The sequence below is a fragment of the Cottoperca gobio genome, chromosome 21 (assembly GCF_900634415.1).
Source record: "Cottoperca gobio chromosome 21, fCotGob3.1, whole genome shotgun sequence".
NCBI classification, from domain to species: domain Eukaryota; kingdom Metazoa; phylum Chordata; class Actinopteri; order Perciformes; family Bovichtidae; genus Cottoperca; species Cottoperca gobio.
In genome coordinates this window covers 15,150,627-15,178,339 of record NC_041375.1, presented here as the reverse complement: position 1 = coordinate 15,178,339, position 27,713 = coordinate 15,150,627, and the positions used below count along the sequence as shown (strand labels likewise).

General features: G+C 40.1%; 1 protein-coding gene across 1 annotated transcript; it reads left to right on the top strand.

Moving 5' to 3' along the window:
• The first annotated feature begins 1,926 nt into the window (after positions 1-1,926).
• sik1 (salt-inducible kinase 1) lies at positions 1,927-12,692 on the top strand. The gene is made up of 14 exons (XM_029458963.1): positions 1,927-2,207; positions 2,725-2,928; positions 3,030-3,146; positions 6,700-6,763; positions 6,911-7,072; positions 7,409-7,533; positions 7,631-7,754; positions 7,860-8,080; positions 8,323-8,472; positions 8,722-8,832; positions 8,937-9,162; positions 9,281-9,535; positions 9,630-9,819; positions 9,945-12,692. Exons 2-14 carry the CDS (start codon positions 2,776-2,778, stop codon positions 10,456-10,458), a joined length of 2,412 nt encoding a protein of 803 aa, XP_029314823.1. The 5' UTR covers positions 1,927-2,207; positions 2,725-2,775; the 3' UTR covers positions 10,459-12,692.
• The last annotated feature ends 15,021 nt before the right edge of the window (positions 12,693-27,713 follow it).

Below are 27,713 nucleotides of genomic sequence, written 5' to 3'. Positions count from 1 at the left end.
AAACAAGTCTCCCATCATGCTCAGACAATCTCAAGTACTCAAGTAAAAACAGTTTTTATAACTGTGTCTGCTTTGCACACAAAACAACTCTCGGGACAAATATTCTCATGGTACCAGGTAATGACATTTGGTTATGAAACAGTGAGACAAGGAGTCGAGTGGGCTGTGTGGTTTTGTTGTAAGTATGCATCAAAATATTGCGTGACCTTTCAGTTGAGGCACTTTGCATGCAGTTTGCATTCCTTTAACATTTCAGACTGTGGGAGGGTACAATCTGTCTCTCCACTGAGGTTGATGTTTGGTATTTACACTCACCCGCATTTACTTTTATTCACACGGTATAGAAGGTTACTATATGTCCTCCATCTGAAACATGTTATAACTAGTTTTTTTAATTTTGTAATTTGTTCTTTGGTCTGAACTCTTGACCAGATAGTCCAGAGATCTTTGTGTGACTTGATGTCCCTGGAAATCCTGTATATGTTCTCAGCTTGACTGCTTAATAATTAGGAGCAGTTTGCTTTGCATTTCTCTACATCTGTTTCAAGTAATGAATCTTGTATTTCCTGGACATCACCTGTGTTCTTTGATATTGTACTAATGGCTGTGTTTTCTCCTCATCTGGATTGGCAAAATGGCAGCTCCACGTGAAGTATGTAGCCGCTAGTTTCGATGCATCAATAACAAGGATGCTTGTTTAGATGTCTGACAGTGTAAGTAATGGTTTGCAAGCAATCCAGATACAGATTCAGAGGTTAATATAGTCCAGTTTATTAACAGAGAAAGTCAGATATACCTAGCCTCTATTCTTGCAATGCTTTCTTAACTGAGTTTATGGAGAAATATCTCCATGTGTGTGTGTGTGTGTGTGTGGGGGGGGGGGGGGGGTGTTGTCTGTATCGAAACTGACTCCTACTGGTTCTCGTGCAACTCTTTTTCTCATAATTTGGTAACATTCGCCCCTTCCTTATTTTACTGCCGCCACAAACTGCTGTTCTCCCTCTGTGTGTTCAGGTGTTGCCTCCCTCACTTCAGTCATTTCAGAGTGGAGATATTTTCTTGCACTCTCTGTGCTATAATAATCCTCTCCTAATATGAGACGAGCCAGGCAGAGCCAGCAAACGATTGCATGTTTTAATGAGAGAAATCGGAAAGATTTAGTATGCCTACACTTAACGGCTTATTCTGTGATTTATTTGTGAACACATTAACTTTAGTTTGAGTTGTAGATGACAAAGATAGATAGCTAATAAATAATAGGCCTATCGATCAAATAGAATTAAAACAGAATACAATACAACTTAATGTACATTAGAATTAAATAAAACAGATTAAATAAAACATATGACATGCATTTATTACATATATGTAGATGAATATGATGAATATACATAGGCCTACTTCTTGGTTTAGATTATTTTCACATAGATTAGAATATTATACCAGAATAGAATAGAACAAAACAAAATAAAACATATTTAATAAAACACAAGACATGTAGTACAAACATGTGAATTAATATATATATTTGAGTGCCTTATGGTTTGGATAATCTTTTCACGTAAAATAAAATGTGTTTTAGGCTACGTAATAAAAAATAAAATAACCTAACTGACGATCACCAGTTGCTTCCTGTTTCTGTTTCTCCTGGAACCGCGCGCACACCGGGGCTGTGTGGAGTGAGAGCGCGAGGCAGAAGGGAAACATCACGTGGTGACACATCTCTACTACTGACGTCACCGTCCCCATCTCCAAGCAACCCCTCCATCAGCACACGCGTCATTGTGCGCCCGAGCCGCGCCGTTGCTTGGCAACCGTGCCTTGCGCTCGAGCCCGGCCTTGCCCTGCACCCAGCTCTGAGCTCTGACGTGAGTGTGACGTTAATAAGGTGGGTATCAATTTGTTATGGTGGCGGAGGGAGGGGAGGAGGAGGAGGAGTTCCCCCTGTGAGTGCCGAAGCTCTCTGCTCTGCATTCCGGCGGAGCGCACAGGCACACACCGGCCGCAGCAGAGTCCCGGGCAGAAAGACTTGTTGTATGAACTTTAAGTAAAGACGGGGAGATAAAAAGTTGCTCCGTGCGTGTTTTCTACTGTGTTTTTCTCCCTGTCGTTGTTGTTTCTTCGCTCTGCTTGTGGAATGGTTTACGTTTCTTCTGAGAGCTTTCTGAACTGTGAGAGAAGGTGGTTTATGTCGGCTTTTTTTTAAGGTAAGACAAGACTCCTCTCTACAATACACTCTCTTTTTTACTACCTGATAGGCAATTTCCTTTTCTGTAATTTTGCGTTTTTCTTACACAACCCAAAGGTGCTTTTGTTTTTAGTCGAGCCGTTTTATGTTTTACTTTCTATTTCACAGTAACAAATGTACTAACATTTTGTAATTGAATTATACCTATATTTAACAATTTGAGAAAGGTATCAGTTTGTAAGCCTTATGAAGAACTAGCTTAAAATAAGAACATTTTGATAGCACCTCCCTCACTCCAGGCTAGTAAGATCAGACTCACTTCCACTGAACTAATTTGTTATACAAGCAACTTTTCACATTGCTGCACAATAGATAGGCCTATGCATCACATTACACACTGATGTATAAGCCTATCTATGGTGTACACATATACATACTTGTACTTATCACAAAATCATTTGCCCAAATTAATTTAATGCAAAAATGTAATCTGTTAATATGCCGTTAATTAAAAAGTAATGTCTTTGTCTCTGCAGATACTAGCCTTAACCTATCCAAACGCTGTAACTCCAGACCGTTGATGCACCATGGTAATTATGACAGAAAACAGCAGGGGGGTTCAGTCCAGCCCTGCCCAGGGAAGGCCCCTGCAGGTTGGCTTCTACGAGATCATCCGTACACTGGGGAAGGGAAACTTTGCAGTGGTGAAACTGGCCAAACATAAAGTCACCAAAACACAGGTCAGCAGCCCTCCTCCTAATTGTGACTGAATTTGCTGATTTCTTAAAGATGCATAATCTTTCAAATTCTAAATTATTTTAAATTAAAACATTTTTTTTAGGTGGCCATTAAGATCATTGACAAGACCAGACTGAACCCCTCCAACCTGGAGAAAATTTACAGGGAGGTGCAGATTATGAAGCTGCTAAACCACCCTCATATCATCAAACTCTACCAGGTGTGTATTATCTTTCATTTCTGTGCAGTGTTGCTTCATGCATGTGTTTGCATGTGTGCAGAATGGCGTGTGTGTGCAGCAGTGATCGTTCAACCTGTATTCGTCCTCAAGTGTGAAGCCTGGTTATGTGACGGCTCCAAGTGCAGGGAGCCAGTCTGAACGCACGCATGAATCTGGGAGTAAAAATGCAATGGTGGGGAAAGCTTTGCGAAAGATGGATGCATTGATTTTCCCCCAGTAACGATGTTGTGGTGCAGAGCATTGGGCCTCGTTATTGTTGATATGTGGATGCAGCAATGTCAAATAATGGGCATTTCTTATCTAAGTTTTGTACCAGCGTGTGGTGAGCTGCGGACTCCCAGAGCACATTGACTCATAAATACAGCACAACAGCATTAGGGCAATCCCGTTTGACCTCCCTCGGTGTGTGTCTGCATTTGTGTGTGATTTAGAGCGAGAGGATGAGGATATTAATGGATACCTGTCAGTGTTGGAAGCCATGCAGGATGTCTTCAGTTGTAAAATAGTAGAGTGCAGAGAAATGGGAAGCACACAACAGTCAGGAGGCTGCTGGTTAAATACGCATCCACAGGTCTGAACGCCAAGCCCAATTAGCAGCTGTTAAAGGTCGGTGCAATGTGTCCGCGTGTCACATGAAGGCACCTCAACAAACTGCAAATCAAATTGAAGACTCAGTGAAAAGAATTGACTTCTTGCACACGTCTGGCAAGAAACACAAAAACCCACATCCACGCAAACAAACACACACACACACACACACACACACACACACACACACACACACACACACACACACACACACACACACACAATGCCCTTTGTATTTTCTTCCTTCAGACTTTTTCTGTTCTATGTTAAGCTCTGTGCTACTTTTAAAGATTAGGCCTACTTCATTTTCCTTTTTCAAGCAGCTGAGCAGTATTAGTATTAGTACTGTGAAATCATGTCTCAATCAGAAGAAGAGCATGACATTGTTCCTTGGAAACTCCAACAGTATTTTCCATCATGTAGAGCCAAAAAAACGGTTGTGAAAGTTTGCTGCTTTTCTTTGTGTTATGTGATAGTGAACTAAATGTAATTGTAATAGTATAGTCATTTAGAGAAAACAAGTCATTTAAAGACCTGACCCTGGGCTTTAGGTAAAGATGATGGACATTTTTCACTATTTTGACATTTTATAGACCAAATGATTAATTGAGGAAAGGAAAAAAAGAATTATATGGATATTGATAATGCAACAATATTACTAATATTACTGTAATGGTGCTTAAATGCAATTTGATCAAAATTAAGGATGGGTGAAATGATCTGTGAGAACATTTTTATATTGTAGTAGTCAATCTAGTTAAGAAAATGTAATCAATTAACTGTAATATAAGAAATAAAGTATAACAATGTTGTGATAGCCAAAAATCAATATTACATTAGTATATCCCAGCCCTACGTGTACTTTCGGATATGTGCAATGTGTAAAAAAAACTGAATGGAAAGAGATATTCCACCAACTGAGAAGATAGATTCATTTGATTTCCAATCAGGGTTTATCCCACATCTTTTGCCAACACAATGATAAAGATGAATTGAATAAGATTGGATTATCATCGCCCAGGCCCTGTTAAAGGTGCTATCATAGCTCTGAAATCTAACATGGTTGACCTCTGTTTGTATCGTTCATGTGATTCAGCCTTTTTTTCCGTGCCCTTGTGTTGTCTGAGGGGATGCTAATCAGATGGTTGGTACTCGATGAGGGAAGCAAGCAGTCTGGCCTGATAAATCAGCTGCCGCTTCTCTCACGTCTCATGAGAGTAAAATGTTATTTTTCCTCTCTAGTCGAGGATCATTGAAGCCTCTCCCTTTCTCCTTGTCTCCTCTCTTTGACCTTGTATCAATCTCACCCCTCTTAACGTCTTAAACACCACACCGTGGGGCATTACATACGCTGCTGCTCTCAAACACACACAAATCCATCTATCCATTATCTGTATCAGCCAATCCCAGCTGAAGGCGGGCGAAGGCGGTTTTACACACTGGACATGTCGCCAGACTATCACTAGAGTTGCAGTAATTAGCCTACTAATTGATTAGTCGATTCACAGAAAAATAACCAACTAGATAATCGATGGCAGAAAATGCTGTTTTCATATTCTCAAATATGGATTTCTTTCTGCTTTTCTCTTTTTGTATAATATTAAACTGAATATCTTTAGGTTTTGGACTGACAAAACAAGACATTTAAAGACATCACCTTGGACTTTGAGAAACTAATAATCAGCATATTAATCAATAATGAAAATAATGGTTAGTTGGAGTCTTAACTATCACAGGGCTGACAAATATGATATATAAAGACAGAAAACCACTCAGGCTCACATTCACAACTACAGACAATTTAGAGTCAACAATTAACCTAACCATAATCTTGCATGTCATTAAACTGTGTGAGGAAGCCAGGGAACCAGGAGAAAATCCATGCTGACACATGGTGAACATGCAAACTCCACACACATGTAATATGTGAGGCTGAATTATGAGAAATGTTTATAAAATATTAGCATGTGATGGAAAGGTGCAGCCATAAAAACATGGAGTTTGAATATTTCAAACTACTTATATGGATGTTAAGGAGTTAATCTCGTTTCTGGGTTGGCTTGAGGGTCTTTGACGTGCCGTGCTTGTCCTTTAGAGCCGTGACGTCAGCTGCACCTCAAGGTGACAGAGCCCTGGAGAGCTGCCCTATCGCACAGATAAAGACTACTCCCGCTTTGAGGCGTCGGTGTATTGAATCATTCTTCTCTTGGTTTTCTAAAGGTGCTTGTTGCTGAAAAGAAATAGGTTCCACTATTCAGTGGAATTTTGTGACATTTAATTCAAAGACGGGGCTTTGTCATCTGACGAAAATTGTTTTGTTCTGCAACCTTTCTGCTCAGCTTCCCTGTCCCTGAGGGCTCTCCTGGAAAATGGAAGCTTTTTATGAGCTCCAGGAAAGAATTGGGAATTGCGTCTTTCCGGCGTACATAGTCCTTCAGGCATTAAGCGGTTGCACTTATGGTGTTTTGATACACTAGAAAGGACACGTCGCCACAGCCCATGTGAATTTGTCCCTCTGTTTCATAGAAATGAAGAGATAGGGGGAGCTTGAAATTCAACTCTTGTATCCGTTGCCAACTAGGGTCAAACTCAGGGTAAACATTTTCAACCATTTGATAGTAGTTTATCTCTGGTTATGACATGCATTTACACATTTCCCTTCAGGGTTTGTGCTATAAATGTGTTTTAAAAGCTGATTTATATGCATGCAGGAAGTCAGTGACAGCTGGCTAATGCAACAGGGTATTCAAGGAAAGTCAGGGTGTTGGTGTTTAGTGTGTTTGGAACAAGTATATGGAGAAGAATGAGATGGGGATTTTTGTGGTTAGAACATTCCTCGCCAATAGATGCCTGGAGCGGGCTGAACTTGGAACAAGTTTTACTCTCTGTCATCACCAGCTGCCAATGGCCTAGTTTGTTTAAACTCTGTCTTTTTTTCTCTTAGGTCATGGAGACCAAAGACATGCTGTACATTGTGACAGAGTATGCAAAGAATGGAGAAATGTTTGGTGAGTTCAGCATTCAAATGTATTTATGTTCTACTTTTAAAATGAACGTAGGCTAATTCAGTTGATCATTATACTCTAATAGATAAAACACCACAACTTTTCTGTCTCAAACATGGGTTTGAATTAAAACATCCTCTCTCCCTCCAGACCACCTGACCTCAAATGGCCGCATGAGTGAAGATGAGGCACGAAAGAAGTTTTGGCAGATTCTTACAGCCGTAGACTATTGCCATCGTCACCACATCGTTCACCGTGACCTTAAGACCGAGAATCTGTTGCTGGATGCCAACATGAACATCAAACTAGCTGGTAGGTCTGGTGTTTTGCAAGATTAAAGTCTTGTTTTTATTAGAAAATAATGTTTTGAATCCGACATTATGTCTTTGTACCTCCCAGCTGTTTCTTCTGTAAATTTTTGCCTGAGGCAATATTTGCAGCTTTGGGATTCTTCAACTGTTCTGAATGAAATGATTGTTGTTGAAAGACTAGTCTTTTGTGTGAAAGATGATAAGTTAAGGCTTGATTAGATCTGGTCTAAAACTGTCTCTGAACATCATGACGATGATAAGGAAATCACATAAAACACTGAAAGCAAATACAACTTGAATAACAAAATAGTTTTGTATCTCTTCCTGTGTCTTACAGACTTTGGATTTGGAAACTTCTACAATGCAGGAGAGCCACTGGCTACATGGTGTGGCAGCCCGCCTTATGCTGCCCCTGAAGTGTTTGAAGGGAAAGAGTATGAGGGGCCTCAGCTGGACATTTGGGTAGGCTTACAGAAGGAAAATAGAGACCGAATTATTCAATCAAGCATTCATTTTTTTCTTATGCTAAAGTTCTCCTTGTTTGCCATTTTATTCACAGAGCCTTGGTGTGGTGCTTTACGTTCTCGTCTGCGGCTCTCTTCCATTTGATGGACCCAGCCTTCCTGCACTCAGACAGAGAGTCACAGAGGGACGATTCAGAATCCCTTTCTTCATGTCTCAAGGTATAATGGCGACAAAGTCATAAATATTCATGCTAATTACCAATTTTGTCAAAAAATGTTAAAGTGCTCAGAATCCAAGACTCAATCATTGTTTACACCCTCCAGACTGTGAAAACCTGATCCGTAAGATGCTAGTGGTGGACCCAGCCAGGAGGATCAGCATGGCCCAGATCAAGCAGCACCGCTGGATGCTGGCAGACCCAACAGCCGCCCACCAGACCCTTAGCCATTCCCTGACAGAGTACAATTCCAACCTGGGGGACTACAGTGAACCAGTGCTAGGCATCATGAACACACTGGGCATCGACCGCCAGAAGACTATCGAGGTGACTGAACGCAATAACATTTTTATGAAAAGCTTCAGGAGACTCAATTCTCACTCTGTCATCTCCAAAGAAATTATACTTAAAGGGCAGCAAGGCTGAACACATACCTGGCTTTCATTCAAAGAATATAGAGGGGAAGAGTTAAAGGGAAGCTGTAAGGCGAGGAAGAGCTGGATATAAGCTGGCATAAAGACCCACGGAAGTAGCAACACCACTAATCTGCTGTATGTCTTCTTCCTCAGTCTCTGCAGAGCAGCAGCTACAATCACTTCTCTGCTATCTACTACCTGCTGCTGGAGAGAGTGAGAGAGCATCGCACTCAGCAGCTGAGCCGCCAGTGTGGTACCTGGAGCCAGAGACCCAGGAGCACCTCCGACTCCCCCGGCCCAGAGGTGAGCATTCCATCTGGGTGTATTGAGCTTCAAGATGTACCTAGTCCTTGGGCTTCCTTATAGAAACGTCCTCAGACTGAAATCATGTCGTATCTCAGTTTAGATCACAAATGCACTTTCTTTTTTTGCTAAGGGTGACTTGTTATGGCTTGTCCATCTCCAGTAGCCTACTAGTACATTGTGATGTGATCGAACCTGCAACTTTATACTTGAAGTCTAAAACGATGTGTGCTTTCTGCTTGCCTCTAGATGACCATGGAGTCCGCAGACAGCTTTAGAACCACACCATTTTCAATTTCTGCCAAAAGCCCTCCTCCAGTGTACCCGGAGATGGAGTATGACCAAGCTGGATTGTTCCAGGTAAATGGCTATAAAACTTGACAGCATTCAGCAGCTCAGAGTTAGGAGACTTCACCCTTCACCATTATCTTCTACTAACAGTCCGACTCTTTCTTCTATCTCAGCGTGTGGTGTTTCCAGTGGAGGCCAGCCTGAACAGACTGCTCTGGAACCGCTCCATTTCACCCAACAGCCTGCTGGAGACGAGCATCAGTGAAGAGGTGCGACCCAGAGACCTTGAGGAGGAGGAGGCAACACAGACTTTTGCACCTCTTCTCCCTCCAACCACTACTTCCCGCAGACATACACTGGCTGAGGTGTCTGCCCGTTTTCACCAGTGCAGCCCTCCATGTTAGTATGTTACAAATAAACCATTAGTTTGACAGGCCTAATTATACAATAGCACATATCGATCCCCACTCCGTTACATATACAGAGTCTTAATTTCTTCCCTGTTCTGTTTCTGTAGGTATTGTGGTCTGTCCCTCAGAAGGTGCCTCTTCGGATGGCTGTTTAAAGTCCTCATCCAGTCCAGCCCCCATTTTACAGGCTGCTATGAGTGAGATGTCAACACTTCTGGCGTCTGGAGCTGAAAGTGGGGCTCTGCTGCCTGCTGGAGTTCCCCTGACCCTCTCATCCCACCTCCTGCCCCAGGTCCAGGGCAGCCTGCTTGCTGCCAGCTTCCAGGAGGGTCGCAGAGCCTCCGACACCTCCCTCACACAAGGTACAGGAGCATGATCCCTTTCATCGTCTTTTATATGTGTCATATTATACCATCAAAGGAGTATTGTGTAACACTTTCCTATGCCTTTCCACAGGCCTCAAAGCTTTCCGCCAGCAGCTGAGGAAAAACACACGCACTAAAGGGCTTCTGGGATTAAATAAGATCAAGGGTCTGACCAGGCAGGTTGTTCCTCCTCCTTCCTGTAACCGAGGCAGCCGAGGATCTCTGGGTCCGGCTCTCTCTGAGCACCGCAGCATGCTGGAGGAGGTGCTGCACCAGCAAAGGTGAGACATGTGAACATTATTACACGAAAGCACACTGTTGATTTTGTCTTAGGGGGCCCCTAGTGTCAAACTTTGAAAAGCCCTGATGTAAATAGAGAGTCTGATCTTCTGTCTCTGTGTTCCAGGATGCTACAGATCCAGCACCAACCCCAGCCTCAGGTGCAGGCCGCTGCAACAGGACCTACCCAGAATCCCCTGCTCTTTCTTGCCCAGCAGCAGTCACCCTCTCCTCCATCTACTACAGTGTTTGCTTCCTCCTCCATGTTTGACAACCCCACCCCCCCTGCTCTGCCTCCTCAGCAAGCTTCAATGGGTTTACAGCACGGCCCCTGGAAACAAACCCTCAAGACCTCTGGCTGCTCCTCATCATCGTCCTCATCCTGCTACTCGTCTTCTCTGTCCCCCGTGGCCTCCGCTACTTACCTTCTCGAGGCTCGCCTGCACATCAGCCAGCAAACTCCCCCTCACCCCCACATCGGGCTCCAACAGCAGCCCCAGTCCACAACACAAGGCACCTTCCCCACCATGTCCAAGCCAGCGGCGTGGAGCATGGCCTCGGCCTCCAGCACAGACCCTGACATGCAGGAGTTGTGCCCGTCTGCACAGCAGCAGCTCAGTAGCTGTGTGATGGTGAAGTAAAACCATCGAGACCATTTTGTTTCCTCTGTGGAAGAAAAAACCTCCACTTGATTTGGAGCCAAGAAGAAAAGAAAGCACAACTGAGGAGAAGAACAAAAAGCAGATGCAAGCGACAAATGCACATATTATTTAACAACATGCTATACACATGGAAGAATGTGTATGTTGTGTATACTTTTGATAGCATATAAGCTAAAGACTAAGCAATAACCAAACTCTGGACAAGGCCGTAAACCCGTATCAGACAGCCAGAGAAGCAATAATAGACTCAAGACTCATTCAGCTCCCCGATGGACTCACTTGAATGAAATGAGAGCTGACGCTACAATACACTCGTCCAATGTTTTAATGCTGTTTTTGAGTACTGATTTTGTTGAATACAGGAAGGCTCCCGCTTCCTTATTCTTATTGTAGACACTTTTTGTGTCATTTCCTGTTCTCTATGTTTTTTCAATTGACTGGACAGAAGACAAATATTCCTTAGTTTTTCTGTTACATTTTTCCCACTTTGTTCGCCTTTTTAAAGAGACATTTCTCTGTAGCAGTGCAATGAACATGCAGTATAGTGCCCGAAGCTTCACTGAAGGAGTTGATTTGTATTGAAACTGTGATTTTTTTTCTGTGCAAGTTTATTATAGCTACGCAAATGCTGCTTTTACCTCAAGCCGCAAACAGACTGCTAAATCCTCATTAGCCAAAATTGAAGGACGATGGTGTCTCGCTGATTAGGTAAAGCACAACAGGTACATCAGTCAGCTTGGTAGCGCCTTTCATATGTGGATACATTGATCTGTATTTCCTTTGTTTCATAAACACCTTCTTGTTAGATGCTTTTACTACCTCCACAGGCAAGAATTTGGAAACCTGTAAAAAAAAGAATCCCTTAACAAATGTCGTCAATCTCAGAATATCAGAGGAATGAAGATTTTCATCCAAACAGAACAAAGACAGTGGGAATAGTGAAATATTTCACATTGAAATATAAAGGAAGGATGAGTCTCTACATGAGTCTCTACATAGGATGGTCAAAATTTAGTTTTTGTGTTATTACGTTTAATGTGTCTGTTTGCTGTGCTGGCTAGCTGACTATAACAGGTACTAGTTATGTAACATAATAACATGATACTGTAGACATTGAGAGGAAATACTCAAGACATTTCAAAATGCTGTTTCTTCTCACAGCATGCTTGTAGTTCTTCAACTAAAGGAAAGGAAGAATTTGGGTTTTACCAAAGAGCGAACAGCACAAGAGATGGGTCATCTATCACAGATACACTACTGACTTTTCACTTTGAATGCTGTCTCAAAATGTAGCATGGTGGTTAGCGAGCATATTTCACATGATCTCCTTAGCTTTTGCCATGAGAAACCTCCCGCTGCCACCAAATCCCAACGCTACATAAGTTGTCAATATCTATAGGTTTTAATATTATGACAATGGTGGTATTCATTTTTTTACTTTTCTAGAAAAGAAGAAAAAATCTGAACATAGCACTACCATGTTGTGCTGGAAGTTGAACTTGACACATTAGAAAGCTGCAAGAGATGTGTAGTATTGTAAGCTTATTAAGTCCTCTCATATCTGTGAAACAACTTGTAGAAGAGCATTGTTTTTTCAAACCCAGTTTTACGTTGGAAACAGTGTTGATACTTCTATCCAACAGTTTTTTGTTGATTGCACACACTACCAACACTTGTGCCTTTGAACAAACCCACGATCAGAGGTCTCCTTCTCCGATCTCTACATTAAAGAAAGAAAGATAAATGGCCCTTTTGGTATCTTCTCGGACCTCTCTCTCTTCTCTGAATCTGACCCTTGAGCTTTCTGTGTAAACAGAAGCAACAATTGCACTTTATTCATATTTTTTTGTTTCTCATGATGAAATTCACCAAACTATCGAAACACTAAGACCCTTGATGCAAATCTGTAAGATGACCCTTTTTAAAAAGACTTTGGATAATAAGAAGTATTTCATTTTTACTTCCTGATTTGTTACTTGATTGTGTGAGCATGTGCATGTCTGTGTGAGTGTGTGGATGGAGGAAGAGAAAGGAGAGAGAATGTTAGTTAAAGAACGATTGTGTATTTATGTTGCTATTTATTTAAATAAAGTTCACTTCCTTAACTGTCTGTTGTTTAAAGCTTTTTTTTTTATTATCATAAATTGGATATATTTATTGATGTATTAATTGCAGATAACTTTACTTTACTTAAATAAAGAATTACCACTGAAGCAAAGTCCATTTTATATTTTTATTTGTTAAAATATATGTTTGGATTATACGTTATTTTAATCTATGAATTTATATTCTCTATATAATTTTTACTGACTCGTTTTTACTTTAATTCTATTAATTATCTTTTAGTACAGCCTTATGCAAATCTGCATTTCACTGCACATGCTGCATGAGCATGTGTGTCAAATAAAACCTTCATATGCTAAAACATGTGAGTTTATTCTAAAGTACGTCCATAAAAGTGATACTGTCTCTTAAATAAATACCTGTCAATATTACTCGTAATCATCAGTATCAATAAAGACCACTTGTAATAATTGTGGTGCAACACAAACTCCATTATGTATTCATAAATACTGTTTTATTTATCATTATAATAATTTGATAGCAGCTTGATTAAGTTTCACTACTACAGGGGTAATAGAGGAGCAGAAAATACTGGCATTTTCTGCACAAAACACTTTTAATTATGCCTCGTCCTCTTCCATTAACTGATGACAAGGCACGCTGATGATGCAGTCACTGCCACCCTATGATAATGCTGTGATGCAGAGTGATGATGCATTGGACCCTGATGACCTTCCTGCTGGCCGGTTATTCATAAAACTGAGAATGGACAGGTGTCTGACGTCTAACAGGAAAGGCTACGTGGGAGTCAAGTGAAGCAATAGCAAAATAAGGAGCCAAACCATCCGTGAGCCAAGTGAACTCTGCTGCTCTCCTCTTTCTGCTCGCTCGTCATCTCCAGTTAGACAAGAGAAAGGAAATAAACATTTTAATTCCTGCAAATGTACAAATGTATTGACTTGCGGCTCACTACACGTACATATTTACACAGAGGGGTCACTTCACTGACACGTACACACTCACACACATGTACACATATACACATGTAACATATGGCATGACATTTGGCATATGACCCTCGGGGCAGTTGCTCGTGTGGATTGAGCGTTAAAGGAACGTCATGCATTTAAAGTACAGAGGCCACAAACACATCAGTCATCAGCTAATGCCAGCTGCGGACGTGACCTTGTATTAGCTAACAAGCTTTTTGTAACATGCTCTCAACAACATTGTGTGACCATCTGATTTATAGATGTATGAATATGTGTGTGTGTGTGTGTTGTGATAGCATATGTCATGTATGAATATCAGCTAAGAGTTCAACAGAAAACAGAAAACTCAAAACCACTGATTGTGAGACGGTACCGTCTTAGGAGGGAAACTAACACAAATTTACATTATAACAAAATGTAAAAAAAACGTTGAATACATTTAGTCACAGAAGATGTAAGTAATACAATTCAAAGGCTTAGTTGACATCGAACTAAACAGGAGGCAACAGCAAACTGCTAATAAAAGTGACTGCTTTTTAAGAAACGTTGCAGGTTTTCACGGAGCGAGACCCATAAATTGGCTGGACCAAGATATCCGCCAATTTTAGCATATTGCAGATATATCAGTATTGGTGTAAAGCAGGGGTCCCCAAACTTTTTCCTGTGAGGGCCACATAACTTTTCCCTTCTCTGATGGGGGCCGGGGTCAGTTTGTAACAGAAAAAGTGTGACGATCGCAGGGGTGCCTAAACGTAAACATTTACTGTTTTCCAGAAAGCCACACATAATCAAGCTGAGCTAACAGTCCACTTTTTAGCTTTGAGAGTTTGTCTGCTCGCATTTGGCCTTGCAAGTTATCATACTTGTCTTTGTGACGGGAATCATAGTGTCGGCGCAGATTGTATTCTTTGAATTCCGCCACCGCCTCTTGACAGGTGAGACAAACAGCCTTTTCTTTGCATTGAACAAAAAAATAATCGGTTAAATACCCTGCATTCTGAATCCATTTTTCTCTTACCTAACCTTTTCGCCATTATTCCGTTCTATTTGACAGGGGCTAGTCTAGGATTCGCGTGGCCAGACTGAAAAAAAAATCATAATGCGTCTCTGGTATTGTTCAGGGGGCCGGGCCAAATGTGGAGGCCTTAGTTTGGGGACCACTGGTGTAAAGTGTATATATGGACTAACGAGTAAAAAGAAATGTCAGTACAGAAATGCCAAAGATATGTTTGAGGTAACTTGTGATAGGCTTATTTTTCAACGTAACATCGCTACATATCATGGGAAAAATTGTTTTTTTAATGGCAATATATTATTATTATTATTATTACTATTGTGATCTGCCTCAATAATACTGTATTCTACAGGAGAGCTCTTTCAAAAGCTAACATAGGTGAGTTGTGAACCAAAACCATGTACGGTTTGGTTCATGATGTCACATTTCTACACACCACTCATACGTACATCATGTAAACAGCTCATGTTACACTGTTATGTGTATAACATGATACAAGCAGCTTAGTGAATGAGTTTATAATGTGTTACAGACTTTTCAGTGAAGTAGTTTTTAATGTGTGTGTGACTTTTCAGCAGACCTGAAAGAAGTGCAGTACAGTAATCAAGCCTTCTTGTAACAAAATAATATAAATGTCTTTGTGTAACAAGAGAGGAAGATAAAGATATGTTACATTTCTATTCATGACACCCACATTTTTGCATTTTCTTCCCTCCAAAACCAACAATTGTCTGTTATATATAGACGCATACCAACAGTAAAACAAATGTTGCACATAAATGTCAGATATTCAGGTTTTAGGTCATCAAAAGGGCTAGGAACCTTTGAAGCAATCATTAAATACAGTTTGGTGTCGTCCATGTAACAATGAAAATGAATAGTGAGCTTGTGCAAGATAATAATAGTAGCATATAAAAAAAATAAAGAGTAGTGGGCCTAAATTTGAGCCTTGTGGCACTCCACCAGGAACATTTATTCTCACAAGGAATTCTAGACTTCTAAAACAAGTGTGGTGACCCCCTGTGGCGTCATCTTTGGATTTCTGTGCTCTCGGCAGGTTACCGTTAGAGCAACTGGGAACCTATTTAAGTCTGGTTGCAGCTTGCAGCCCTCTCTCTGGCTGACCCTCCACTCTGCAGTAGATGCTGCTGCCTTGCTCCTCTCCCATTTCTGGCATTTTCTGGTCATGTTGTTTTAGTTTCTTGCTTTTCTTTTATGCACATTTTCAACACTTGGACCCACATCTTCCACTAATGCACACCACACATTACTGACTTTATTGATATCAACACCTCATACTTAAATGATTGAAGTTGACCCTTTAATTTGGCTTAATTTGTTTAATAAAGTGTATTTTGTTAAAACATCATATACTGTGTCTCCATTTCCATGTCAGCCAGCTCGTAACACAGTTTGAAACCAAACCAGAGCTGTGAGTGAGATGTCTCTTTAATGCATATCAGTGACTGTGTTGTGACTGTCAGAGGCTGCAGTTAAATCTAGACATAGACTGACACCTGATGTACTGACATTATCACACTTGGAGTGAATTGATATGCTGTTTGCTTATGTAATCACATTGCAAAGATGATTAGTTGTACTTCCACTTGGGCTTAAGCCTTCCTGAACTGTCCTTGGACAAATCAGTGTTTGTCTGTCACTGGGTCACCCAGTGCAGAGACAGCCAGGAGGGGTGGCGTTAATAAAAGTTTACTTTATTTGCATGTTACATTTTTGAACACTAATATTGGCTTACTGATGATTTTTGTGTGTTAATGTTTTGTAATCTTGTTATTCTATACAATTTTTCTTTTTGTCGACAAATTCCAGGAAAATACCAAAACAAACATGAATCCGTCTGTCTCAATACTTTACGACTAATACTTCAAGCCCTTTCATTCAAGTTATATATTTTTAAAAAATGTTAACAAATATAGTGTCTCATTGGTTTTTTCCTAAAACAGCTGGTCATTGTAGTTTTTTTAAGCAAACGTTACTCAAAGAGGAGTAAACAATGCATTTGTTGGGAACTACTTTCATGAATGTGGATGAATACACATTTGGTGTACTAGGGAATATTTACAGCAGCAGTACAGTGAATGTGCGACTGAATTAAAATAAACTACAGTTTGTATTATAATAACATAGTCTCAGAGCATTATATGACTCATTGATGGTTTTTTAATTGTTTTTGGACAACAATGGAGGTCTGTAGCACACAGTCCATAAGGTACATTAGGCTTTGGAAACACAGACGATACTTGTTAGTAGGATCAATTCATTATTGGTCTTTCATGGGATTGGTAGACGATAAGAAACAGAATAATAGCAGCCTTATTCACGGTACTTTGGAAATTAAACATTCACAACTTGGTTAGATAAAGGTTCCCATTCAGAAAATTGAACTTGCAAAGCATTTTGAGATTAGGACGTGACTATTACGCACACAAGTGTGACTCTGATGGATCTCACACACACACACACACACACACACACACACACACACACACACACACACACACACACACACGCACACACACACACACACACAGGAAGTAAAGAGAAACCAAGGTTGCACGTAGCTCGCTATAAAACATTCAGAGTGTTTTGAATAAGTAACTTGGGTTATCAAAAGTTGAGTGCATTGAGCAGAGAGGTTTTCCAGAATGTATTTCTGTCGAAAAAGCAGAAGAGACGGAAGATTAGGGGAATAAAAGCAGACGCTGGGAAGAAACAAGTAACTGTGAACATTTGAAAAACAACATACCATCTCAGTGATCAGCCACGGGTGAGAGAGGAAGTTAAGGTCTGATGACAAAAGGGAAATTCAGACTCATGAGGTCAATTGAATTGTATTTGCCCCGAGAACAGTTGCATAAGAAACTATGTGGTGTCACAGACACTGTACATATAAACCCACTGGCCTGATGTACAGCATATAAAAACACCCTCAGAAATATTCTCAGGAAGCCTCTGTAGTGGGCTTTTTTGGATCTGTCCCCTCGATGTGAGATTAGCACCCTCCAAATTGTGTGAACGTGAGTGAGAAACTGTACACATGCGTCACTGCCAATAATCAAGCTCTCTGGCAAGACGAGTATGAATAACAGTGTATTGTGGAACTTGTGGAGGTTTAGAGCGAATAAATAAACAACTTTCGGAAGTGCCCGACACAACTCATAAAACAGTTTGCTGCTGCATCAGTCAGTTCACTGATCTTTCTGGGAAAGTCAGCAGTTAGAGTAAACTTTTAGTTTTCACATTTTAAAAATAACATTCCCAAGACTGAGAAGTTAGTATGACCATAGAAGACAAAGAGCACCACCTTAATCTGCAGAAAACCTGAGAGGAAAAGATGTCATAGTACTGAGACCACAGTAACTTAGTGCTAGAATTAATTTAAGCAGCCATAATCGATATTTCTACGATTCATCAAATTACACTAGCCGTGTTTCCTTAAACGTATGTGTATGCACACATTGAAGAAAAGCTTTATGGAAATTGCAAAATTAGATAAAACTTCCTAAATTGCGCTAGAAAATGTTTAGTATTTGCCGAAAAAAGAGATGATGTGGTAAATGGGATATGGAAACGCCTTTGTTAAATGAGTTCTGACGAAGCATACGTTCAACTCAGTTGACTGATCAGCTGTTTCCGCTGTCAGAAACTTGTTCAATATTCCCCTCAGGAGCTGGTAGAGACCAAAGACAGAGCTAACAGAGAGTGAATGTCAGGTGGCCACAAACACAGCTCCAAATACAAAACAAAGTATCATGTTACATGTTTACCAGCCGTTTTAACCTGGTTCACTCGTAAATATATTTTTTAGTTAGTTTCTTTAAACCACATCGAGTGTCTAAGAATAGAGAGGGTTGGATGTTGTTGACAAATCTGTGATTGTGGTCTGTAAAATTAAAACTGACTTGACCTGAGCTCATGGGACCACTGGAGGAAGTGAATAACAAAGGCATGAAAAGAACTCTCTTGTTTGTTTTTGTCAACAGCATCACATGGTACTGCCGAGGAATGGAAGTTTGACATTCGTTGAAAAATGTCAGGACACTGTAAACTCAAGCATTGGACTTGTTTTTCACTTTGTCGGATGTTTGAGAGCAACGTTGTGGTTATATTGTATACTTGGGGAATTTTTAGCACACTTGTTGATGATGACCACACAAGTAGTTTTGGTTTCTGTGAAGCTTGAGTGTCTCATTTTGTGGAGGAGGGGCAGGTTCAGCCTGACATTTAGATCCACACACCCATACCAAAATTAGGACAGAGCTAACGACTGTAGCTGAGCAGCATCATGTCGTTGAAGTAACAAAGAATTAGTAATTACTGCTGGGTGTTGTAGAAGTCTGACAAGAGGTTGTCAAGTTACTTATCGCCTACAGATGACCAGGGCTGTAATCAGGATTTCTGTAATTATCACAAATTCCCTCTAGCATAACTCACGTAAGATTTTCTTTTTCACTATCTACCAACCAAATTCTGAGCAATTTACTATTTATTTATTTGTTTCAAATAAATTAAATAGTACTAAATACAACATTTCTTCAATTTTAATAAAAAAAACAACTTAATTTACAGTATTATTTCTGAGAACACGACCTCACTGTTCTCAATGGTAGATATGGCCCTGGTGGTGGTTACCAAATATGTGGGGTATACTACGAATCTCTCGCTATTATTGAGTTTGTCAGTGGTGGAAGAAGTACTTATGTATTTTAAGTAAAAGCAGCAATTCAACTCTGTAAAAATAAAGTTTTATCGGCAAAATGTACTGAAAGTATTAAAGTAAAAGTACTTGTTGGGCAGGATGATCTATTTCAGAGAGTTATATTATTGGAATATTATTACTGACGCTTTTACACGTAAACAGCATTTTAATGTTACAGCTCGTGGAGGTGGAGTACGTTGTACCTACTTTGTATACTGTTGGATAGTTTGACCTCAAGCACAGTATCATATTTTAGAAATTCATCATGTTTTGTAAAAAAAGGAGTGCCTGTTAGTTGCTTTCCACCTCTGGAGATTGTGTTGCAACTTTGTCTCCGTGTTGAAACACATATGTACATTAGTATTACTTGATAAATGCATTTTAACAAAAGGTGTCACCTGTTAAAAAGGTTTGAATTAGTGACTTAAAACTTATCCTCCTGAATATAATGTTGTGTGAATTGACTGGTTCTCATCAAAAAGTTTTAAATGAACAAGAAACTATTATGTCATTAATGAGGCCTGAAGAACCTAAACACCATATGACAAATTGGCTTCACTCTCACGCTCCATTCATGACACTAATCTTCCACATACCACTCACACTACATACTTCATATTAGGTTAATGTGCTGCTATTGTTCCTTCACTGTGGTGACACCACCCACGACTTGGACCTGATTTGGAGCCTCATTCATCAGAACAAGACTGGTGTGGCACTACAGTAGAGAGAGATTAAAGGAAGGCGCATAGCACACACACACACACACACACACACACACACACACACACACACACACACACACACACACACACACACACACACACACACACACACACACACACACACACACACACACACAGTGTCAGCTGTGAGAGCTATGACGCACTTTGGGCTCTGTTGATATTGTACAGCAGGCTTTGGCGTCTGTGTGAGCATTCCATTATAGGCATTCCATTCCATTACTCTCTCATGCTCAGTTCACAAAGCAGCTGTGTGTGTGCGTGCGTGTGTGCGTGTGTATGTGTGAGTATGTGTGTGCATGTGTATGTGTGAGTGTGTGAGCCTGTGTGCTTAGACTCTCACCCTGTCTTTACAAAGAATTATTTTCTGCAGCCACTCTAGAATATTTACTTTTTGAGAAAAGTGCAGCAGGTCATGGTAACCCTAAGGTATTAGGGTAAGTACAAATAAAAACAAATACAGAAGCGGGGGAGGGGGAGGGGGAGGGGGAGGGGGAGGGGATTTATTCTCAGAGATTATCATACATTTGCGAGAATTTTTTTAGAAATTATGTGAGATTAAAGTAAAAAATGTACGAGAAAAAATATTATCTGAGATTATATAGAGATACATTTGGGAGAAAAACTAGTGGAAGGTTTTTGTCAGTAGATCTAATCAGATTGTACTTTGCAATTAGATTGAGCAATAAGGATATACTTGTGATTTTAGGCCAGATCCCCATATTGCAATAAAGGATTTTGACTTTAAAGAGACATTGCCTTGAGTTGGGCCTATTCAGTAGAACACAACATACTGATTTGGAGGAGGTGATAGCTTTTGTGTATCAGGAACTGGACAGGTGCATCTTCATGTTCCATACTGTGCATGTCCTCACTTGCGTGTGGCATTCCCATTTTACCGGAGGCGTGTGTCTGGTATGTGATGAGGTTGATCAAACCTTGCAAAGTGGAGCGATATGGGTCCTTGACAAAAAATGTAATTTAATTTATTTAGTTTTTGTGACTTGTCTTTTTTCAAGTTTTTCCCCATAAATGTACAACTTTAACTTTCCAACAGCCAATTGCACATATATACATTTCATTTTATACAGATGGTAAACACATTTTCCCTCAAAGCCGTAGCTGTGACTAAAAATGACCTGATGGATACAAGTACCTCGCTAAACAACCTTTCATGGGATTTGTTCATTTTGTTGACAACATTTTGAATATTATCAGCCTTATTACATTAGTCATTATGCAGACGCTCTTATCTGGAGCGATTTAGTGAGGGACTACAGACACAGTCCCCCTGGAGAAACTCAGGGTTAAGAGCCTTACCACAATGGTGGCAGCCCCTGGCATTGAACTCACAACCTTTATTTGGAAGTCTAACCACTTAACCACTTGACCACCACCACCCTTCAACTCCATGTGTTCTCTGGGTTAGCTGCAGTGGAGCAGCTGCAGAGTTGTGTCTCTATATCATGTGATTCACTGCATGTTTTCTACCTTTCTCTGGTGTTCAGTAAAACCCTCCTCCTCTAATCTCTCACTTCAGTGTTTGATCTCTCTCTGCACGGACTTTGAACAACATGCATAGGAGAAATAATAAGAGGAACAATGATCAGAAAGGAGTCACAGTGCCTGGTTACACCATGTGGTTGTATCATGACAAAGTGTCAGAAGTTGTGTCTCAGTGGAAACTTTGAGGACTTGAAGTCAGATGGTGGGTGCGTCACTGAGCCCGACTCCAGGGCCTCCAGCTCCTGTAACACTAGGCTTGTGACACCAGAGATAGTGCTACTACTTTGTTGCTACGTGACCACACATTGCAGGTGGGTATCATGGGTATCATGGCTTTCACCAACACTATCACCTGCTTCATGCACAACAGAGAAACCCTCTGAGAAGGTTTATAACCGAATCTCTTTATAGAAAATTTTAGCATCCCAGCGGCGTGGCTAAGGACGATCTGTCGGATGGTTGGTCCAGACTGAAATATTTGAAAAACCTCGACAACAATTGGAATACCATGAATGGATTACCATGAAATCCTGATGCCTTTTATCATCCAGCTGACTTTTCCTCTAGTGCGACCATGAAGTAGACATTTGTGATTTGGAAATAAATGTCTTAACAACTGTTAGATAGATAGCCATTAAAGTTGGTTCAGACTTTCATGTAGCACCTTTAACGTCATTAAACATTTAAATGTGTCCAATAATAGCTAACACACTAAACTAAGATAGTAAACATTATACTTGCTAGACGTTAGCATGATAACACTGCAAGCTCGTCAGCATGCTAAACTTAGCATTTAGCTTAAAACACCAAGTGCAACTCACAGAGCCACGAGCATTGCTGTCGTAGTCTTTTTTCTTTTCTTTTTTCTTTCTTTATACTGTAAATATTCTGCTTGTTCGAACAGCTAATTGCAGGTACAGTACATCACCTCGAGACCTGGGACGATTACAGTATTGGTATTTCAGTTATAATTAGATAAAATAAGTCTATTGCATGACAAAAACATGCTACAGTTATTTTTGCATTCAAATGCAAATAAATAAAATACAACATTTGAACTTAAAATTGGGCATTGGAAATTGTCAGCATTTGACTTTCTGTCTTTCAAATTTTAATGCCACATGATACCTGTTGCATTTAACATACTTCACAAATAGTTACCTACTGCATCCCACTATTTGCCTAATGATTAGAGCCTGACTGATACTGGACTTTTGAAGCTAATTCTGATACCAATATTTGAGTTCAAAAGTCTAAAAATGATATATTATAAGATCTTAATGTGTTTTTTTTCCATGATATAAACACATTTTCATAACAACCCCTCAAATGTAATCATTAAAGAGTTGTGAACAAATGTTGTAGTGAGCAGGATCTCCACCTTGTCGTGCAGCAGAAATTAGCATTTGTCTGTTCCAATATAAACACACGCACATAAACTGCCATGTTTTTTCTGGAGGTTATAGGTCAAAACTGCTACCTCACGCTCTTCTGTCAATGTTCTCCTTTCTGCAATGTCTGGATGCAGCTTGTCTGTTTATCTGTGTCACCTTTCTGTCTGTCACCCCCCCCCCCCCAGCCTGCAGGGGACACATGAAGTCATCCTTGTGCACTGACGTCAGCTACTCAAGCTCCACGATACAGCCAACAGTCTGCAAGATGTTCACAAGTCCTTCTTTCATTGCTCTGAACTGTTGGTTATACAAGATTGCAGCGTGTGTGTGTGTGTGTGTGTGTGTGTGTGTGTGTGTGTGTGTGTGTGTGTGTGTGTGTGTGTGTGTGTGTGTGTGTGTGTGTGTGTGTGTGACAGAGAGAGTGTGGGCTTCTCTAAGTGGGTCATGTGTGTTTGCACAACCATGCAGAGGGCAGGGGAATGGGTTGAGTAGAGGGCATGGGTTAGCACTAGTAGAGCCGATTGTTTGAGACAAGAAGCAATATTTTGTTCCAGCCCGGCAGTCATGAGGCCCGGGGGAACTTGTCGAGGTAATTAACAGTCGTGTCAAAGTGATTTGTGCCTCTTGCTCTTCTTTTTCTCTTTTTTTCTTTCCCATTTGTCCACTGCTGTTATTTTCGGCCAAATCCTCTGTCACTTTGAAAATCCTCTGCTCAGCTGTGTCTCGTTTCATTTGCGAGACTCGACCCACACTTCAAAGTGGCTCCGTTACATATCAGCCATTTCCCGTTTCTGTTGCACAAAGTTATTGCATGACCGCGAGTCAAATGACAGGAACAAGCACTTAGTTCCGAGGAAGTGAACGCACATCCTGTTGATGTCAGGATCCTATGTTCATTTTTGCCATTTCACTGAAGGGAAAATATTACAAGTTAGTTTACTATGTCACTGGACAAACAACACCTGTTTGGAAAATGAGGGCCCTAACAAAGGAGACAAGGAAGTTGGTTAGATTAGTCAGGAAGTTGATTCAGTTTTTCCTCTGAAGTTTTCTCTCCAGCGCTGCCTGTAAAAGGGGCTGCATTAATAAAGCAGGGCTGGCAGCAGCTCTCAAGGGGCATCGAGCGGGAAAACCCTTTCACTCAGTGACAGTCTGGAGGCATTGACGTAAGAGATGAAAAAAACACATGAGAGGACAGGGGATCCCAAAATGGAAAAGCTCCTGAGTCAGAACAACAATCTCTCCCATCATCTGGAACAAACACAACTCGACAAACACCTTGGCGCACATATTAAAACATACAGGAGCATAGTGGTGGAAGAAGTGCCTAATACTAAACTTTTACCACAAGTAAAACTCTTCCATTCAAACCCATACTTTAGTAAAGGTAGGATTATCAGAAACATTTACTTTAAGTATGAAAAGTAAAAGGAGTCATTGTACAGTAAAATGTTCCCCGTCAGTATTTACTATTATACGTGATGTTTCTGGATTTATATTAATGCTTCATTAATGTGTTTGTTGCATTTTACATTTATTTTAGATAATAAAGGTTGTGCTATTTTTGAACTACTTTATATACTCTTTAATGGTTAAATCTACAGCCAGGCATCAAATTCTGTAAGATCACCATATGTTTGAAGTGTTGCTGTACTGTGAGAACCATGCATCAGTTTTCAGCTATGTGACGATGCATTTTCCAGCTGATCCAAGAGGGTTTTTGAATAGTTGTTTTAGCTCCTTCATTTGAACAGAAACAACACGTTTGGAGAGACACCGTTTTCACTGGACATTAACAGTATGAGAGTAAAGTAAATAAAGCTGTTAGATAAATGTAGTGGCGTAAAAAGTACAATATAATTGAATTGATTGAACAGAAAGAGTCAGCATTAGCCTCCGTGTCTATAGAAAAGGACTTATTGGTGGAACTGAAACGCACAGATAAACTGTACAACAGAGTCATTGAAGTCTTCTTGAGGAAAGAAAGGAGGATGGATTTTGTGTTCAAATAATCAGTTGTTTTGGTAACAAGCATTTTGTTTTTTGACAAATATATAAAATGTTTGATGCTTCTGCAAGAGATGTAGAGATGTGTGTGGCGCACTGGCTCAGCTGTGCAGTAACAGTACTCAAGCAGACTTGTTGAATTGTTTTGGTTTAACCTTTATCAAAGTGGACATTCAAGGCTAGGAATACACTTTCACCACTGTCGCAAATATATCTTCATGAACAAATGCAAATTATTTGTTTGTTTTCTTTTATTTTCAGTGAATAGTTGATGTGTCTTTATTCTTTATCGTCACGTTTCTTAAATGTAACTGCTTTAGGTACGACAATGTGCTGTTTAGTGAACACACTTGTTAAAGCTTACTTTTAGTGGACTTAATAAAACTGTAGACTAATCCCTTAAAAGCGCCTTTTATTTTTAAGTGTTGACAGTATCCTAGCGATCCTAAAGCTGGTAGTTTAACACTCTTAATTGTAAATGCGGATTTATTGATTATAAATGCTTCGGAAATATGAATATAACTCTGTTGTACTATGTTAAGGTGATGCACCGCCCGGTTATACTGCGTTTCTGTCTAAATGTATAGTTTCTAGCGCCATGGCGTCATAATGATGGTATTAAGAGGGGGAATAATTCAGGTAGGACTGTGTAGGACATCACTGAAGGCCTAGGTGTGAAATGCACGGCCCGCCACTGGTTACACGTCTATGAAAACAGAGACTGTTACAGTTACTTTAAGCCTGTTGTATGTAAGGTCACTGATCGCAGAGCTCATACCGAGTACATAGTGTGGTACAGAATAAGGTTACTGACAAACATTAAGATCCACTGGAGCAAGAGCAGGAGTTAGTGTCCGGTACATGCAACCCTAAAGCCCACTACAGACAACAGCTTGAGCAACAAGACACAAAGTAGCTAGCTGCTAGCTTCAAAACTTAATGGATTTTCCCATAGAAGGGGTTTCTTTCCTAGTATTGGTATCTATTACTGCACAGAATGATAAACAACATATCTCATCATTTTAAATTGAATTGACTGTATGTTGTTTCTTAATGCTTACTTTTTTACACATTTCATGCCAATGGCAAGGTAAATAAACAAATAAAGTAATCAAGGAAATATTAGATTTTACTGAATTTTGATGGTTGCAGATTTGACACCATTTCAAGCATCGCATTTCAGGGAAAGCCAGGAAGTAAATATTAAACAGGAGTTGGTTGAGTGAGTCACTGCAGACTTACTAATCATAGTCACAACAAATGGTTTTGGATCAAGTCACATATATACGAACCATTGATATTTTAGAGAGCAAACATCAGGAGGTTGTATTAAATTGTGATTGAGGAAAGACCTTGATAACTATAATTGAAATACAGACTAAAATGCTTATTGTGATTATATCATGCAACAAAGCCATTCGAAAACACTGAGAGCCAGAGATAATCTGTTGATGGATGTCAGATTTAAAAACATTTGAAGTCACTGTGACTCCGCTGTGTCACCAGGCAGGCGGCCCCCTTGCATGTCATGAAGTATTGAAAAACTGCTCGGCCTGAACTCTGGTTTTCGGAACAGAAAAGCTGGACTGTCCCCTGAGAGACACCTACACACAGCCTGGAGAGCAGCGTCTGTCTGGACAAGCTGACACGGCAGCACAGTCTGACTCACAGCAGCTCTAAACTCCATCTAATGCACCACCTCTGCCCTTCACTGCACATCAGCATCAAACCCTTCTCAGAGGCACGGCCGCAGTGTGTTAGTGCGTGTGTGTGTGTGTGTGTGTGTGTGTGTGTGTGTGTGTGTGTGTGTGTGTGTGTGTGTGTGTGTGTGTGTGTGTGTGTGTGTGTGTGTGTGTGTGTGTGTATGTGCCTGTGATTGATTATTAGCACAAAGAAAGCACCTGTAAATGTATCCACCCATCATTTTCACATTTCCAGATTCCTCTCTCTTGTCTAGCAGCTTGTGTGTATGGGTGTGGGTGTGGGTGTAGGTGTGGGTGTGGGTGTGGGTGTGGGTGTTTAACTTCAAAGAACGGGACAGTACGTTTGTATGCATTTTGCTGGTTCCTCCTTTTGGTTTACAACGCTGTTGTTAAAACTGGTCACCTCTGGAGCCTATCAGAACAAATTGAGAACATTTCAGGGTTGTGATGCTCAAAACTATTCATCAAACATTTGACAACCTTACAACCGTAGGCGACAGAGTAAGTTTCGGAGCAGGCTACAGCGGAGCTTATGGCGTGAGCAAGCGTAAGTTAGCCCAGCACACTCATGCACAGCCAGTAAAGAGAAAGGCAAGGGTCAGACGGCCGGTAAAACCCTACATTAGTGACTGATTATGTTCACACTGTAATTTGAATGGTGCCGAATCTGTGGGTGAACACTGAAAATAGTTGATAATATCACATATATTATTATTGTTATTATTTGTATTATTATTATTATTATTATTATTATTATTATTATTATTATTATTGTTATTATTATTATTATTTATTATTATTATTATTATTTATTTTATTGTATTATTATTTTTATTTGTATTATTATTTTATTATAATTATTATAATTATAATTATTATTATTATTGTTATTATTATTATTATTATTATTATTATTATTATTATTATTATTATTATTATTATTATTATTATTATTATTATTATTATTATTATTATTATTATTATAGGGGGACAGACACTACTTAGGCCCATCTGTTATTTGAGCACTTCGTACTCAGTGTTGTGAGTTGTTTTGAAGTGAATGGGTTGCGCTTCCATATGAAATCACTTC